At 35.5% G+C, this 16,399-nt stretch overlaps 1 protein-coding gene across 5 annotated transcripts in view; it reads right to left on the reverse strand.

Annotated features, from left to right (window-relative positions):
* Positions 1-16,399, reverse strand: part of Kn (EBF transcription factor knot) — a 77,801-nt gene that overhangs the window by 47,491 nt on the left and 13,911 nt on the right. For all 5 annotated transcript variants that reach the window (XR_012047786.1, XR_012047787.1, XM_072903284.1 and 2 more), the window contains 3 exons: positions 14,644-14,699; positions 5,833-5,906; positions 5,314-5,382 (listed from right to left, as the gene is read on the reverse strand). Coding sequence is in view for 3 of the 5 variants with exons in the window: in XM_072903284.1 (XP_072759385.1) it covers positions 5,314-5,382; positions 5,833-5,906; positions 14,644-14,699 (199 nt within the window). In the remaining 2 variants the exon portion in view is untranslated. The remainder of the gene's footprint in view (positions 1-5,313; positions 5,383-5,832; positions 5,907-14,643; positions 14,700-16,399) is intronic.

Below are 16,399 nucleotides of genomic sequence, written 5' to 3' on the forward strand. Positions count from 1 at the left end.
GATATTTAATCGGCGATTTCGCGCTCGAACGATCAGCCGCTTTCGTTTTAATACAAGAGCGTGCACGCGCACTCTTGTCCATTTATTTTAGGGCTATGTCGAGAATGGAGGGTGTGATACCCTCCAACTATAGGGACCCATATGCTTCGCATATAAGAGAGAGAAAGAAAAAGAGAAAGAAAGAGAGAGAGAAAGAGAGAGAGAGAGAGAGAGAAAGAGAGAGAGAGAGAGAGAGAGAGAGCTCATGCGTTACCACTCAGTATGTTTTGATTTCCTTAATAGTCACGTCAGAAAATAGTCTTTTCGAAAGCAATGAACCAAAAATACCGTCATCAAGAAAAAAAGAAGATACGTTTTTTTTCATGCAAAATAACACATAAAAGATATTTAATTATTATTATTAGTGCTATAAATTAATTTAATTAATATTAATTTTATTGATATCATATAATATTGAGGTGTAAGCAACAAATAATTAATTTGTTATGCCATGTTGGAGCAATATAATTTTGCAGTGTAAACTGATGTTCAAGGTATAACCGATCGCGTATGGAAAAGTTAAAAAAATAAGGGTGATTCTAAAATTAATTATGATAGTCGGGCGAGATTTCCCACTGGCTCGCTTGGTTCGACCAATGAATGGGCGACTTATTTCAGTATGCATCGTTCATTTAATAAGTTTTCCTTATCAATGTATGTCATCTCTCAGCGAGCAGCCGAGACCTGTCATTATCGGTTTTATCTTGGTCGATCATTCTCGATTATTTTCGTGAAAAGTTGTCCGATACGCACGTGCGTACTTACGTGAAGTAGAATTAATGCAATGTGGTCTGGCATGTGTTGCTTATTGGCCGCGCTTTCACCTGATTAGGTTTTATCAGACCACCAAACTATTTCCGCTTACTACAACGCTTGTTACACAAAACCGGTATTTTGTGCTGTTCTTGGAAAGCGTAAACACCATGTAATAATTATCCCGTTCAGTACATGTAAGAGAAAACGAAAACGAAAATATATATATTTTCGTTTTCGTTTTCTCTTACATGTACTGAACGGGATATATATATATATTTATATATATACATATATGTGTATGTATGTGTATTTTTCATATTGTTAGTTATAACATGAGATATATATGTATATATATGTATATATATAAATATATATAAATATATATTATAATATGTAATAAAAAAAGTATTATATAATCGTTTTGTTATATAACAGTTTCTTGCCATTATATTATGACTGTGTAAAGAACTCGTCAGCGAGTGTCAATTTTTGTTCTAAATAAAAATAAAAAGATGACTGCATTGGCGAAACAGAGAAACGGACAATTACGTTGAATAAAATATCTCGATGCTCGGCGTAGAAAGACTTTTCAGCGCATAGAAAACAGCTTGCCCGGCCTTGATATCGAATCCATATTGATGGAGATTCGCTGGAAGGGTGTGAGACAACGTGCCACGATTCGGCCAGATTTGCATGCATTAACGCCACAAGCGAGACTGATTGACAATCCGTATGTCATTGTGATGTCAGTCAAATCGGCCGAGCGTCCTCCATCAATCGCAATCAATTAAGGTAACGATTGATTGTTACGCGTTTGGCCTCGGAGAAGAGAATATCGTGAGCTGGTATTTATGTGAAGCATAACGGAATATTGCACAAAAACTACAATATCGTAGGAGTGAAAAGGAAGACGAAAAATGTTTAGAATGCATGTTGGGCGTTGTTTATTTTTTGCAAATTATTATTTTACACTATTCTTATTTTTAAGTTTTGTTGCAAGATTTCAGTATGACAGAGATACATATATTTAATATAAAATATACAATATACTATCTGAATATATTAATGTATTATCTCTTTAGGCATGTAATTATAATAGTCGTTTAAATTGTAAATACTTGTTGTTTATACATATATATTTGTACGTCTCGCATGTATATTATCGAATCACATTTACATTTAATTCTTATATAGTTATTCTCTTGTTAGAAAGTTTTGCTGAGCAATTTTACGTTTGTAAGAATATCGATGTTAGTATCTCTATCATTTTTAAATACTTTTTCATGTTCAATTGAACATTTAACGTAATGTTTCCATGCGTGAGCGATTTGAAATCTGCCCAGTTTGCGACCAGAAGCGGATTAACTTTTATCACGGCTACTGACCAGCCTTGAAGCATTTTCTTTTTTTTTTTTTTTTTTTGTGCAAAATTTCGCCGTAGCGTCCCCTCGGAGAGTCATGGGTAGAAGCGAAACAATCGTGTGGGATCCGAAATGGAATCCATCAAATTGACGGAGGGAATAGCGGAGAGATGGTGCGTCACGGTACTGACGGTCATCGCGGCTGGTATAAATGCGTGGAGGAGGATGAGAGGAGGCGACATAGGAAGAGGAAGATCGTCGGTTGCAGCGCACGGAGGGCGCATACGAGGGCTATGATCGATGCCCCGAAATTAAGGGCTTGCCCACTGAGCGAAATAAAGTTAGCCAATCGTGCTAGCGACCGGTCCGTTCGAACGTTATTGGTTGTGGCAGCGTCAGGGTGCGTTATTCCCGTCGTACACCGACCCGATGCCCGATTTTTTTCACGCATTCTCCCACCCTCCATTTCCCTTTCGTGTTTTCGGAGGGAGAGTTTCTGGATACCGGCAATTGGAGAAAGAGAGTGACACCGGAACGCGTGAGCGGAGGAGGCGGGTGGATTTTCGTAATTATGAAACGCCGTTAGCCCCCGGGGATCCGTCAGCGGGGGAGCCCATGGCGCTGTTCGGCTACGACAATGCCATTTTAATTATGCATGTTAATTGGTTTCCGAGTCCGGCGTAATACCAGCTTCTCTAGGACTGTTCTGACAATCCGCCTATCGTCGATCGATGCCATCACGTTTCGATCAATCGATGGACCGATTATATCAAACTGCTGTTCCCTAATAGAAGGGATTTAAAATCTCTGCAATTTTTATGAATCTGCATTTATGCGTGTCGCTTGACAGAATATCCATAGTACGGAAACATTTTATAATTTTTGAATTGAATTGGATATTATACGTAATGGAAATACCAATTAAACTAAAAAAGATGGACAAGCTTTTTATGAAAGTTTTCGCAGAAAATAAATAAAAAATGGTATAATAATAAATATGAACGATTGAAAAAGTTTATTTATTTTCACAAATTTCATTCATTGCATGTAACCTAATCTACTCTGTATCGCGCGCGTGCCAGTATTAGTTTAAATAGTGAAAATTACAATATCGGATATTGCATCGAAAGTGGCGCAAAGGGATGATAAAACGATCGCGTTTAGGAATACGGATGTTTTGTTTTTCTCTTCAGCCAAATATATACCGAATTGATGGGGAACGCGTTGTACTTTCTGCACAGCTGAGTGAGCATGTCACAATCGACCAGGACCGCCTCAATCAAAGTGGCATTGATACCCTTTGCCCACTCTCTCAATCCGGCTTTCGCATTCTCCATTGTGGTTTTGTGCGCAAGACCAAAAATCTATTAGCTTTTTAATATATATTTCTCCCCGTGAACAACGAATAAAGGCATATTACCTATACATTTATAAGAAAAGGTAAAGAGACATTTTATGTGTATGCATTTATATTCATTTATAAAAATATAATATTTAAAATCGATGCTTAAATGAAAAGATGTGATACATGAATGTTTTTTTTTTAATTTGTGTAATATTTTATCTGGTCAAATTTAATAAATTAATTAATTTTGCATTGGGACATATGTGGATATCAGTGTATCAAGTGTAATCAATATATATTATAGATATGATTAATTAACATTGCGTAACAGTGTTATATAAAGATTAAGATTATTTTAATTATTTTGTTATTAAAAATGATAAAATTAATCATTAAGTGATAAAAATAATTAGAATGACGATTTAATTCTATAATTTTGCGGAAGTTGTCCATTTATTTTACTCTCGTTACGATCCATCGTGTCTATGAAACGAACTCGAGGGTGGCGTTCGTCACGACACGCGACCGCAACCATCGTGGTTGCATTCATGTTACAACGCGGTTGTTACGACATTATTCGAATGCGTGCGTGTCGTGTGCCAAACGAGCATTTTCGAGATTAATTCTTCTATCGTTTCACCGATCGGACCAGCCTACGAGATTGCATAATCTTTACAGGACGGTATATAACCACTATTATTTTTTCAACTCTTCTGCAATATACACGGAATCGTTGACATGTTTTAATCCACACATCAAATGACGTGAGAATTATTATTAAAAACTCAATTTTTTTAAAGATTTTGTTTGCAATCTTATTTTGAAAACTGCAAAGATTAGATTGATAAATATTGTTAAAATATCATATGGCATCTTTAGACTTACTTTTCAATTATATTACGTTTGCTTTATTGCTACCAAGTTAGTTTCGAATATTGGAGAATAAAACACGACTGTATCGGGGTTAAAACCCAACAGGTGCAGACGTCGGGAGACTCAAAGGCGTAGAAAAATAGTTACGCGCGAGGCCTATCGGGCTTCTGCCTGTCACCGGCACGTAACACATATCCCTTGGAATACGGATGAAAACTCGAAGCCGTCGACGTATCGAGGCCCGAGAGTTGAGCACCCCTGAGCACAAGATGTCCTCCTGAAGACTATCTCGGTCCGGGTCCCGCGGGAAACCTCTTCCTTCCTGCCGTTCCTATCTCAGGACACTCTATAGCCTATTCAGATACCGGGCTCACCCTGCTTCTCTCGTGTTAGCCGTGCCGGCAGAGACAGAGCGAGTACACGCGAGAGAAAGAGGGGAACAAGCGAGGTGGATGTATAAGGGAAGTCTATGTTACCATGGACGAGCAGCACCATGCACAAGGCAGAGAATGTATAAGTACGCCCGAGTACGTATTCGAGTACTCTTCTACACGGCAGCCTCATCGCATCTCGTAGAAAACGTATTTTGCAAGCCTAAATGTCCTAGAAGCTTGGTCACGACGGTACACGGGACTCTATCTTATACAGGCGGATTTTCTTCGAGAAGGAGTTATCTGTACCCTTATTTCGTAGATCGTTGAAAACGAAGATAGTGTGAACGACACAAGCTTGATACGAGAGGCGTTTCTACGAAATCGATGTCTACTGTCGTTACGTTCGCCGTCGTCGAATCGAGATTCCGTCATGTACGCTTTTTGTATCGTAAAACTCGGTTGTTACGTAATGCACGCGAGATAAATACACGCGTTTAAGCAGATTATGGCAGCCGCGATATCGGCACGTTCGCATCGCGAATGTTAGATAACAGATTCTACTCACCGGTCGATGATGACAGGATCGCTGGGCGTTTCGTTCCTGTTGCCGCAACTTTTCTTATCGCAGCATCGACTGTAAGCAAAATGCGCGTTTTTTTATCTACTTAATTGTTCATATGCGGCAAAATTTATTTTTATAAGAAAGAATAAAAGCTGCTGCGGAGTCAGAGATGTTTCGAGTCTGCGTAAAAAATATCGAGACCCTTGGGATTCGGGAAGTAGGTAGCGGAAACTAGTGGTAGTGCGCTCCCGAAGTCCCATGGGTCACAATGAGTCAGCCACCCCCGGAGAACGACTACATCCCCGTATGCCTCGTTATGTTTATGCCACGAGGGTGGCTGCCTTTACAGAAGAGGGATATTTTTCTAAACGCAAATAACGTAAGTCAAAGTGTGAAACAATTTTGCGCTATAAAAAAATGTCAGCGAAAAATTCTTTAATGATTCAAAAATAATTTAATATATGTAGATATAAGTAAAGACTCTATCTCTCTCTTAAAATAATAATTCTCTTTCAAACATACCTGCACATAACTTCATGCGTCAGAAGAACACGGCACATTTCTGGATTCTTATCTTGTCCCTCGTACATGATTGCCTATAACAGTAAAAGAGTATGATGTATAAGTCATTAATATTTTTTTGTATTCTCAATAAATATAAAATTATAATAATTAATAACTTTTGATATGCACATATATGTATAAGACATATAAATTATTTTTATTTTCATCAAATTTATTCTGCTAACTAAAATATTTATTTACATATAATTGTAGCTATTGCTTATTTATTGAATTTATCGTTACTTCTGTTTGTTTCTACGGTATACACGGAAAGATTTCTTTCAGATTTTATTTTGAAGAGAAAAGTGCTAATTAGCGTGGACGTAGACTACGTGGAAGTAATTCAGTTCGACAGATAATTCAACCATCGACGGGAAATATGTAACGTATTAAGCAAGCTCGTATGCGGACGCGAGATGAGAAGAGGGGCTACTTTCCCCGCAGGACTACTAAGCCATGGGCGGCGCAAGCAAATCCGTTAAGCCTCCTTCACGACCACGCGATTGATTTTTATTTAATGACAACACGTCGTTATCCGGTATTCGGTGCACTTACCGATGGGGACCTTCGCGCGGATTAACTGTGGAATAACAAAGCGCGAATAGATAGGCTCGCGCTTTGATCTCATGTAAATAGTTGTTCGAAATGGGAGATTAGATCATTTTTAATAGTCAGGTTGTGAAAAAATAATCCGTATATAAAATTACATTTATTCGTATGTATTTGCTTCAATTATGAAACAATGTAATACTAACGTTTTGTTGAGTTCCAATTTTTCACACAGTATAAATTCAAAGTACAATACGGTCGTGTTATTGCTCTGATTTGAGAAAATTTCAGCGTTATTTTCTCGTTTCAAAAATTTCTTTATAACGTAAGATCAAAGCGTTTGATGGAGCAAAACTTCAAAGAACGAACGTACAATCGCATCGATTGTATGCACGATTTCTACGCAATTTCGTGGTTTGCATAACAACCTGAATCGCTAGAGTTCGCGGAGAAGAGCGATAAAATGTAAATATTGTGAAATACAGTGTCCCAGGGAATTCGTCGAGTTGACAGCACCACCACCGCGCTTGGCCGGTTAAATGTCGGTGTATGACGGCAATGGTATCAGACACACTTGGTTCCGACGTGTAGGTGCGACTTCCAGAATGGCGTCAAATATTTATGCGGGCGAAATAACCGAATTGCAACGTAAACGAACCGCCGTGGCTGTATATATCGCAATAGGTAAATCAGAGAGGGATCCGGCGTCGAAACGGAGACGTCAGGATGGGAAATAGAGGGGTAGAAATAAACATGGCGGAGAAGCAAAGGCTTGGGGGTATCGCGCACGATGGCAGGGGAAAAGTACACGTTCTTGATAAGAGCAAAGGAAGAAAGTCATATAGAACGTTACGTGCCGCCTGGCTATTACGAATCTTAATAGTAAAAGGACATGCAAACTTATTTGTACCACGAATAATTAACATAAGTATGTACTTTGTACGTATTAACCTCTGCCGCGAGATAAAGCTAGCGTTTAGTTACACGTTAAACAATTAAATTTTAGTGTGAAATATCGTTTGTTGTATGAATCAGAATTTTTCATTATAATTGGAAAGACAACGGACGACGTGATATAACTGTTACTTGAATAGTTTTCATAAAAATATACGATATTTATTCAAAATAATTCCTGAAAAATTGTTATATTTAAAGCTGCAAAAATTTGTTTTTTTCACTAATAGTTATTTACTTGTGTAATTATAAAAATACATGAAAAATATATATAGTATATAAAAATCTTTCTAAATTTATAACACTTCATATATTAGTTGCACATTTCATTGCTTTTTTATTAAAAAAGAGAATTATGTATAAAAAGTAAAGTTAATAATTTTCTGAAACACTATATGTATGTGTTAACACACTAATAACGAGACTAATAATTTCTTATGTGGGATGTGGAATAATGGTCAGTTAAACGTAATGATGGTCAGGTAGGTCATACAACACGTGCGACGTGACATGCAATATTATTTGCTTAGCGACTATTATACCTGAGCTAGAATGGTTTTGTTTATTCTGTATACACCCGCAATATGTGCGAACAATTTGTAAGCAATTACTTTTATCACACCTGTCTCTCTTTCCCTCTCTGAAAATTATCTGTTTGTTTTCTTCACTATAAAAATATTGTTTTTTCGCTAAATCTATACAATCAAAACTATACGTTTATATTTTTTGATTAATTTAAAACAATTATGATTAATAAATTAAGAAATGAAATATTACATAGATACAAAATTTCCATTAGAAGCTATATCTCACAAAGACCCTGACATTGTAAGTCATTACAGTAAGCTATACATTCAGTTTACTTTTTTTACACACTAGTCCAAAAGAAGCGCCACAGTCTTTCTTCGCTCCTCGGTTTATTGGATATGGCGGGGTTATGTCGCAAGATGTCTCAAGGGTGAATGGCTAAAGTAGGCGAAGGGTAGTCGGAGGCAACGACATCAAACGGAGGGTCCTGAGGGTGCGACCAGTCAGTATGATCCCCTCGGGGGCCTTTCTTCCGTTGCTTTTTGGTCCCACTAGGAGAATGTTTTGGGCCCTCGCCGCAGCTTTTAATTCCCACGGGAATTACTTACTGAGGACTTATAGCGGAAGATCCTTCGCAATGTCCGATTATAATCAATTCATATTGCACAATATTTCACTCTAATGCATTAAAGTACAATTCTTTTCAGAATTATAATTATGTCGAATTTTTTTATATTGCGTTACGAAGTGTAATAGATAAGATACTTTTTAGTTTGTTATCTCTAAAAATATTTTCAGATTTGAAAAATGATAACTACATTACTATACTCCACATGCAACCTTATCAATTTTAATAATTTAACAGTATCAAGATAACTCAAGCCAGCGAAAATGTTATTATCGATATTCCATCTTATGTTTACTTTTTCATGATATATTATCGAAATCAGCAGGCAACAGACTGATATTGCTTGGCAGTAGAAAAAGAATCGGCGTGCATGGTAATAAAACGACGTAACATCGTTCTCTTGGAAATGGCGGAAAGCAAGGAGGGAAGGACGCAGATAAATTCGAAGATAGTCATTCAAATCTGCCGTAATGATTTCCATCCCGAATCGATTTCAAAAATCTCCTGGGAATCCCCCTGTATATCGGCCGGGCAGCTTCCGTACATACGCCGAACAACATGTATACAACGTTACCCTCACCCCTAAAAGACTGTCCATCGCCTGAGGGGACCGGCCTCTCTTTCTCTCCTTATCTGTCTAGGATTAACTTATCTCGAACTTATTATTTCCTTAATCTATGGTTAAATACTCATATTTCAGTATTAGTTACAGGCACTTTATGCTCGGAGACTGATGTCAGTTCGATGATAACTTAAGCTGTGGCTTCACAAATGTCATGTTGATTGTAGGAAAAAAAATATTTTTTAAATCTTCGAACGATGAAAGGAGGATTTTTATATAATCCGTCACAACATTTTTTCCGATATCTTGCAAAAATGCTATCGAGTCGACACTCACGGTGAGAAAAATACTGACGACTGGACCATCTCTAACGTCGCGCGGATGTAGTTTAAAAAGGTTAAATACAATTTCCTGTTGTTCATTCATTTAGAATAACGGCGCCGCGCGGTTCTCTGCTTCCTCCATACACACGTCCTGTAAATGCTTTTTTATCCCCGGAACTAATTACCATTTAGCATTTTTAATCCCGCGAAAAAGCGCATTCTGGCTCTCATTCGTCCCCCTCTCGCCGGCCGGAAGTTCGTTCCCGAGCGCTTAAAAGCGTACGTTGTTAGCGCCATTCAGCCACGCTGCACGAAACTCGTTTCTTTCTCGGGAAGCAGCTCGTATTTTTCTGGAAATTTCACCGAGAAACGCACGGTTCTCAACATCCTGTGCCCTTTTTTTTCTTCCCTACTTTCTCCATCTCCATCTCTTTCTCTCTCTTCCTTTTTCGTTTGCGTCTCGTTGCACAGGCACTTCGCTCGCTGAAATTCCAGGAAGCGAACGTTGATATAGATACCTACCTTGGCGAGGAGCGAAGAAATTGAAGAAAAGCTTAAGGGTTGGGAGGGGGTTTCACCGCGAGCTCAGCGGCCGAGTCGGTGTAGCCAATTATTGCGGATTTATAACCGAGCACCTGATTCGGTCTCGAGAAAAGTTGGCGCGTTTCCGAATCGCAATTTGCAAGCCGTAACTCGGCTTCGCGCTTCCGAGAGACTCGTCGAGAAAGTAGAACGAGCTTGCACAGATACTCGTAAACTTTTCAATGTGAAAATAATGACGATAGTTTTAACAAATATTTACTACACACATTTATTTTAACGAAAAATTAAATTATCGGCGTCTTTAATCTTAATATAAATATCAAGCAAAAAACTTTCGCGAATGTCTTGTTATGTGATTAATTTACACAGTTTCTTTTGAGCTTCTGATAATAATAAATGTATTGTAATTATTGCAAGAATAAAATTCATTATATTTTTAAGCCATTATCGGAGTTATTGATTATGATGCAAGAAGCTAAATAATTTTCTAAATCAGCGAGTTTCTAAATGAAGAAGTTTGAATAAAAACTTTAAGCGCTTTTTATCCTCTATGTTTGTTGTTATCATGAATGTTACACGTTTGTCAATTTTCTAGAGAACAATAAACAAAGAGATGCATCGACCTGGATTTACTAAACACTTCGCGCATTTTGTTGCATGTAACAGAGCACACGGATACGGCAAATATACATCGATTCTCCTGTCTATATCTCTTCCTCTCGTCCTGGCAGGGTGGCGGAGACGCGTTCAATCGAAGCTTTGATGTATAAATTGCAGCTTTCTCGTTTTCGATTCTTCCCCTGCCCTCCCAGCTTTCTGCTCCTTTTACCAGCATGATTCCTCCATAGAATCGAGAAGGGTGTCTCGGCATCTATCTATCACTTCCGCTTTTCTTTTCTTTATGGACAATCGTCCTCGAACACTCTCTCGACCTCTTTTTCTTTTTCACGTTTTCAACTTGCTTCTCTCTCTCTCTCTCTCTCTAGCATATAATTTTTCTTTTACACAAGTTATACATAATATAATATTATATATAAATTGTATAAAAGAGAAATTATATGCTAAAGAAAGAGAAGTCAAATTTATACTACATACACACATATGTATATTTTTCCTTTTTCTCTTTATATTTATATTATATATATATTAGGTTATTATTGAATATATAATTCTTGTTTCATTTGTAATTTGTGAATTCTACAAGCAGAATGTTTACTCAAATCTTGTAAAAAGATTCCCTAATTTTTCAGATATTTTTATAATTTTTAAAGTTATAAGAGAATATTTTCAGATTTTTTAATACAATTTAATATAATACTTTCTCTAAAATAATTTTTTTATTAGATGCTTTTCTTTTCATACAAAAGAAAAACACAGAGCCTCTTATGTTTCAAGTATTAGATTCATAAATTCAATAAAAAAATAATAATATTGAATAACTTTCATAAGATAAGCATATTTACCTTATTATTAAAAATGACAAAGAATATTAATCGAAAATTCACGCTGCGTCTCACTTTGTGTGCCAACGATTTTTTAAAGCATTTCTAGGCAAGGCAAGATTTGAAGCGCTTGAAAGTTTTAGTTCTACAAAAAATTCTATTACTAAAAAAATATTAGAATATTAATTAAACAAATTAAATTGCTAAATTAAACGTTAGTCATATTTCGATTATTTTATCAAGTAATGAGATTTTGTGTTATTCTCCAATCATTTCTAATTTCCAGAGATAATTATATACATTATTTGAATATTTTTTAAACAAATTAGCTCGAAACCCCAAACATATAAATACCGAGATGAGACACTGATTATATTTCGATAATTCTATCAACTTTAATCAGATTTTGTATCAGTTTCTACTCACTTTTAATCACTTTTTCTGGAGAGAATTCTATATGTAAAAATTATTAGAATATTTAGAAAATATTTATAAATATTAAATAATTAGATGTTGGGTGAGACGCAAACGTACAAGTACCAAGATACTGATCATATTTCGATAGTCCTATCGACTTTAATGAGATGTCGTCTGTTAATCACTTTTAATTTCCAGAGAGGGTCCGGTGCGTAAAAATGATTAGAAACATATTTATTAATAAAATATTTATTAAATAAAAAATAAATTAGATCGGCCGAGACGCCAAACAAATACCGAGGTGAGACGCTGGTTATATTTCGATTGTTCTATCAACTTTAAATGAGATTTTGTATTATTTCTTTTATGTTGTTCTGAACTCACTTATACTTTCTGAACAGGATTCTAGAGATTCTAGATATGCGTAAAAATTATTAGAATATTTATTAAGTAAATTAGATCGAGATCGCCGGTATAATACGAAATCTCATTTACATTCAACGTTTCGGACGATCTTTGTGTAATTAATATTTTAATAATTTTTACACATAAAATTTTTTGTAAAACTATCAGAATAGAATTTTCAAATGTTTAAAATCTGGTAAGAAATGCTAAAAAAATCGTCAGTAGACCAAGTAAGACATCATAAACTGAGACTCTCAGTTTGTCCCGAGTTATCTTTTTTGTTTAATAGCTAGAATTATTTATTTAATCTATATCAAGAATTTAAGAACTATTAAAAATAAAGCCAAAACTTTCAACAATTAATAAGTTTCCACGAAGTGAGATACTGGTTTTACACACACACACACAATACACACACACGGCTGTTTACAGTATGAGAACAAAATTATCAAAAAGAGAATTTTCGAGAAAATTCTCTGAATTCCAATAAAATTCTATGAGTCTCCTGATTTTTCCAGATACAAAAGAAATTCCTGAGAATTCCAGGTTCATCCTGATCTGTAAAATATTTAATAGATCACATACTAGGCAAAATATCTCTTTAAAAAAATTACATATTGTATATAAATATTGAGAAAAATTGTATAAGTTAATAGACAGTTTAGTATTTTAAAACTAATATCTGCACTCAACATCTTTTTTATTCATTTACTTTTTATTGTGTCATTTGCTTTGAATGTTAATGCATATATCGATCACGCTCTCTTCTAACCATTCAACTCTATGATATCCTGGATTCGATTAATAAAAGGAATGGATCGCGAATTGAGGACCGGTCTCTGCCGATGCAAGGCCACCGCGGCTTAGTAATTTAATCAGCTAAAACTAACATCAGCTCTGTTTCCCCAACCCTCCTCCCATTCCTTCCTCTCTCCGCTTCCTTCTTCTCTTTACTACTACCCTCTTCTTACCTCGGTAACCGACCAACCCCAAGATGATTTAATTTGCTAAAATGGTGCGCATATCTATAGGACCTTGTTAGAAGTTCAGCTCAATACGAAACAATTTTAAGAAATAATTTTAAGAAATTTATATTTTTTATTTACATTTATATTTAATAATTTTAAATACGAAATAATTTTAAGAAATTTATATTTCTTATTTCTATTATTATTTTTTTGTATAATTTATAACTTTTATTTATAGATTAATAATGTTTTTTCATTTAAATAATATAATTTTTAAACATTTTTTAAAAACTATTTTTAGAAAGAATCATTAAAATATAGAAGAAATAAATTGAATATCTCGTTTTTCAAGTTATGATTCATGTATGAATATGTCTCATAAGATTTAAATGTTGAAAATTGCTCGTATATCCGTTCACTTATTTTATTTACTTATATATTTTTAAACTTGCACGTTATACATAGTCTCGTTTCTCTACGTGTCTTGATATCTCGTAGGTGTGAAACATACTTTTCACGAAAGTGTCGTTGCCTAAAAAGTACCCCCGGATGAACATAAAAGAACTTATCGCGACCGTGATCGCGCCCGTGTATTTGCGTTTGCACGAAGGTTGTGATCCTTCTTTGCACCCTTATCGGATGATGGGGATCTACGTCCCTGGGTGCGGGATCACAACACGTGGTTCGCGGGCCGCGCGCAGAGTTCGCCACGTGGCGCAGATAACAGGATGGGACAGCCGCGCGCAGCGATGTGCCTGCTTTCCCGGAGGGGTAAGAATCAACCCCCCGGAAAATTAAGTGCTTGTAGCCGAGATGATAACACCCCCGTTCACGTGCGCGCATCGCTACGACGATTTCGCACGAGTTTTGTTGCGTCAAAATAGCAAAGGAGAATGATGCAAGAGTTGCTTGTGTAAAATGAGAAATGATTGGTATATTCTTTCTTGAATTGCCATCTGACGTGATATACAAGATATGTCCTTCCTTATATTGTTACTAAATACATATATTATATTTAGAAATATTTAGCTAAATATTGAAAATCATATTATATAAAAATAAAAAAATAAAAAAAGATAGCTTGTTTTTCGTAATATAGTAGTAATAATAATAACACAATAATTAGTAACAGAAATAATAATTATTAAAAAATTGTACCAAAATATTTAACAGCAATATTTTTGTAATTAAAAATTAAATTAAAAAAAAAAATAAAAGAATTGTTGAAACATGTATTAAAATTTTTAACGAAATATACTTATACAATAAAAATAGAAAAAAATAAGAAATATATTTCGTTAAAAATTTTAATATATGTTTCAACAATTCTTTTATTTTTTTTTTTTAAATTTAATTTTTAATTACAAAAATATTGCTGTTAAATATTTTGGTACAATTTTTTAATTATAAAAATACTTGTTGATTTAAAATTAAAGATGTTTGTACTTACTTGTTTTGTCGCGGAGTCTATAAGCCTGACGTAAATATCCTGCACCTGCCTGACACCTAAAAAATAGATAAAATAATGTTAATTTAAACATATCAATAATAGATTAAGGTAATATTATAGTTTGTATAATTTTGCTCTCTTTGTGCATTTTGATAAAAAGTGCTATTAAGTGAAGAAGTATTTCGCGCAGGAATTCACGTTTACGAAAGGAATACGACGAATATGGAAACGTGCCCAAATTTTGTCAAGTATATCGCCACTGAAAGCATGTCTTTCAGAAAAAGTTGCATATTAAGGAGTATTTAAACTTCGACGGTGATACAAAGTGGCTCGTTTTTGTCCTTCGATATACGAGTATATGCACAATTTTTCTCTTTCTTTGTATCGATCCTGACTCTACTTTGAAACGCCGAATACCGAATATCGCCACGCATATCTCACAGGAAACGAAACGCACGTATGCGTTAATTATCGTTGTATCCTTATTCTTTCGGGATACAAATTTGAACTTGAAGAATTCAATGATCATTGATATCCACGCATGTAACGTACGCTTTAAGGTAAACGCAATTTCCAATTAGAGAAGATCAAACACGTTTCACGTCTTGATATCATATGTGCAAATAAAAAAAATTTCGGGTCTGTAATTTTTATTTCTTTTCCTTGCAAATTACAGCTGTCGCACAACAGCTACATACACTGTGAAAAAAAAGTTAAGACAATTCCGGTAATATGTATCGACACGTTATTATCGCGCGTTATCGGGATCGTAATTACAGTTTGCCTACAATGTGCGTCTCGGCGTTGCAAGTTTTCGAAACTGTTCCTTCCTTCCTGGGGGAGTCCCGGGTAATCCCGGGGTGTATTTCGGACAGACACCCCCGTGGCTTCCGGCTTCGCGTGCCCGGTAAGCCAAGTAATCCCGACATAAGACTCCCAGACCCGGCGGGCGCCCAGGTCCAGGCTCACCGCCGCATAACGTTATTGCGGATTACGATACTCTGCTCGAAACTAGCTCACAAATTACCTCGAGAAACCGTCGCGGCTTTACCGGAAGTTACGTACGCAGTCGACCGGTTTACCGTATCCGTGGCCATGTCAGGATTTGCAAATACGGGTCGACGCTAAACTGACCGAATAACTGCTGCGAGCTTCCGCCGGAATATCTGGCTTTCTCTGCTACAAGTGTTCTAATCAGTAACAATCTAACATAGATATATAAATTAAATATTTTCTTTTTCAGATAAGGTAACCATAAGGAAATTCAGAAAAATTACAATTTTGATGTCTCACGACGTAATTGAAAATTGATAAAATATTTTACTTTTTGATCATAAAAGATTCTACTCAAAGTAATGATATCATTTTAGTCACAAAAATAAATAAAATGTCATTCAATTTTCTAATATATGTGATATCGATTAAAAAAATCAGACTAATCTTTTTTTCTTTCACAATTATGTGTCTTCAGGGTTAATCACTAAATGTTATTGGTGCATTAATTCTTAAAAAATTTAAAATAATAAAAGATTATATTATAAAAATAAAGATACGAGAATAACATTTTTTTTTATATTATAGATTGATTCATTTTAAATTAATGGCTTTGAAATGTAACCATATGGTAAGCGAATGCCACGCGTCAATCTTATCGCCAGCAGCGTGGCACTTCGCGATTCGCAGTGACGACGATAAAGGTAAGCGATGAAAAACACACTGAATAAGAAAGATGACTCGCCTGTCATGTCCCGCTGAG

The sequence above is a fragment of the Anoplolepis gracilipes genome, chromosome 12 (assembly GCF_047496725.1).
Source record: "Anoplolepis gracilipes chromosome 12, ASM4749672v1, whole genome shotgun sequence".
NCBI lineage: Eukaryota > Metazoa > Arthropoda > Insecta > Hymenoptera > Formicidae > Anoplolepis > Anoplolepis gracilipes.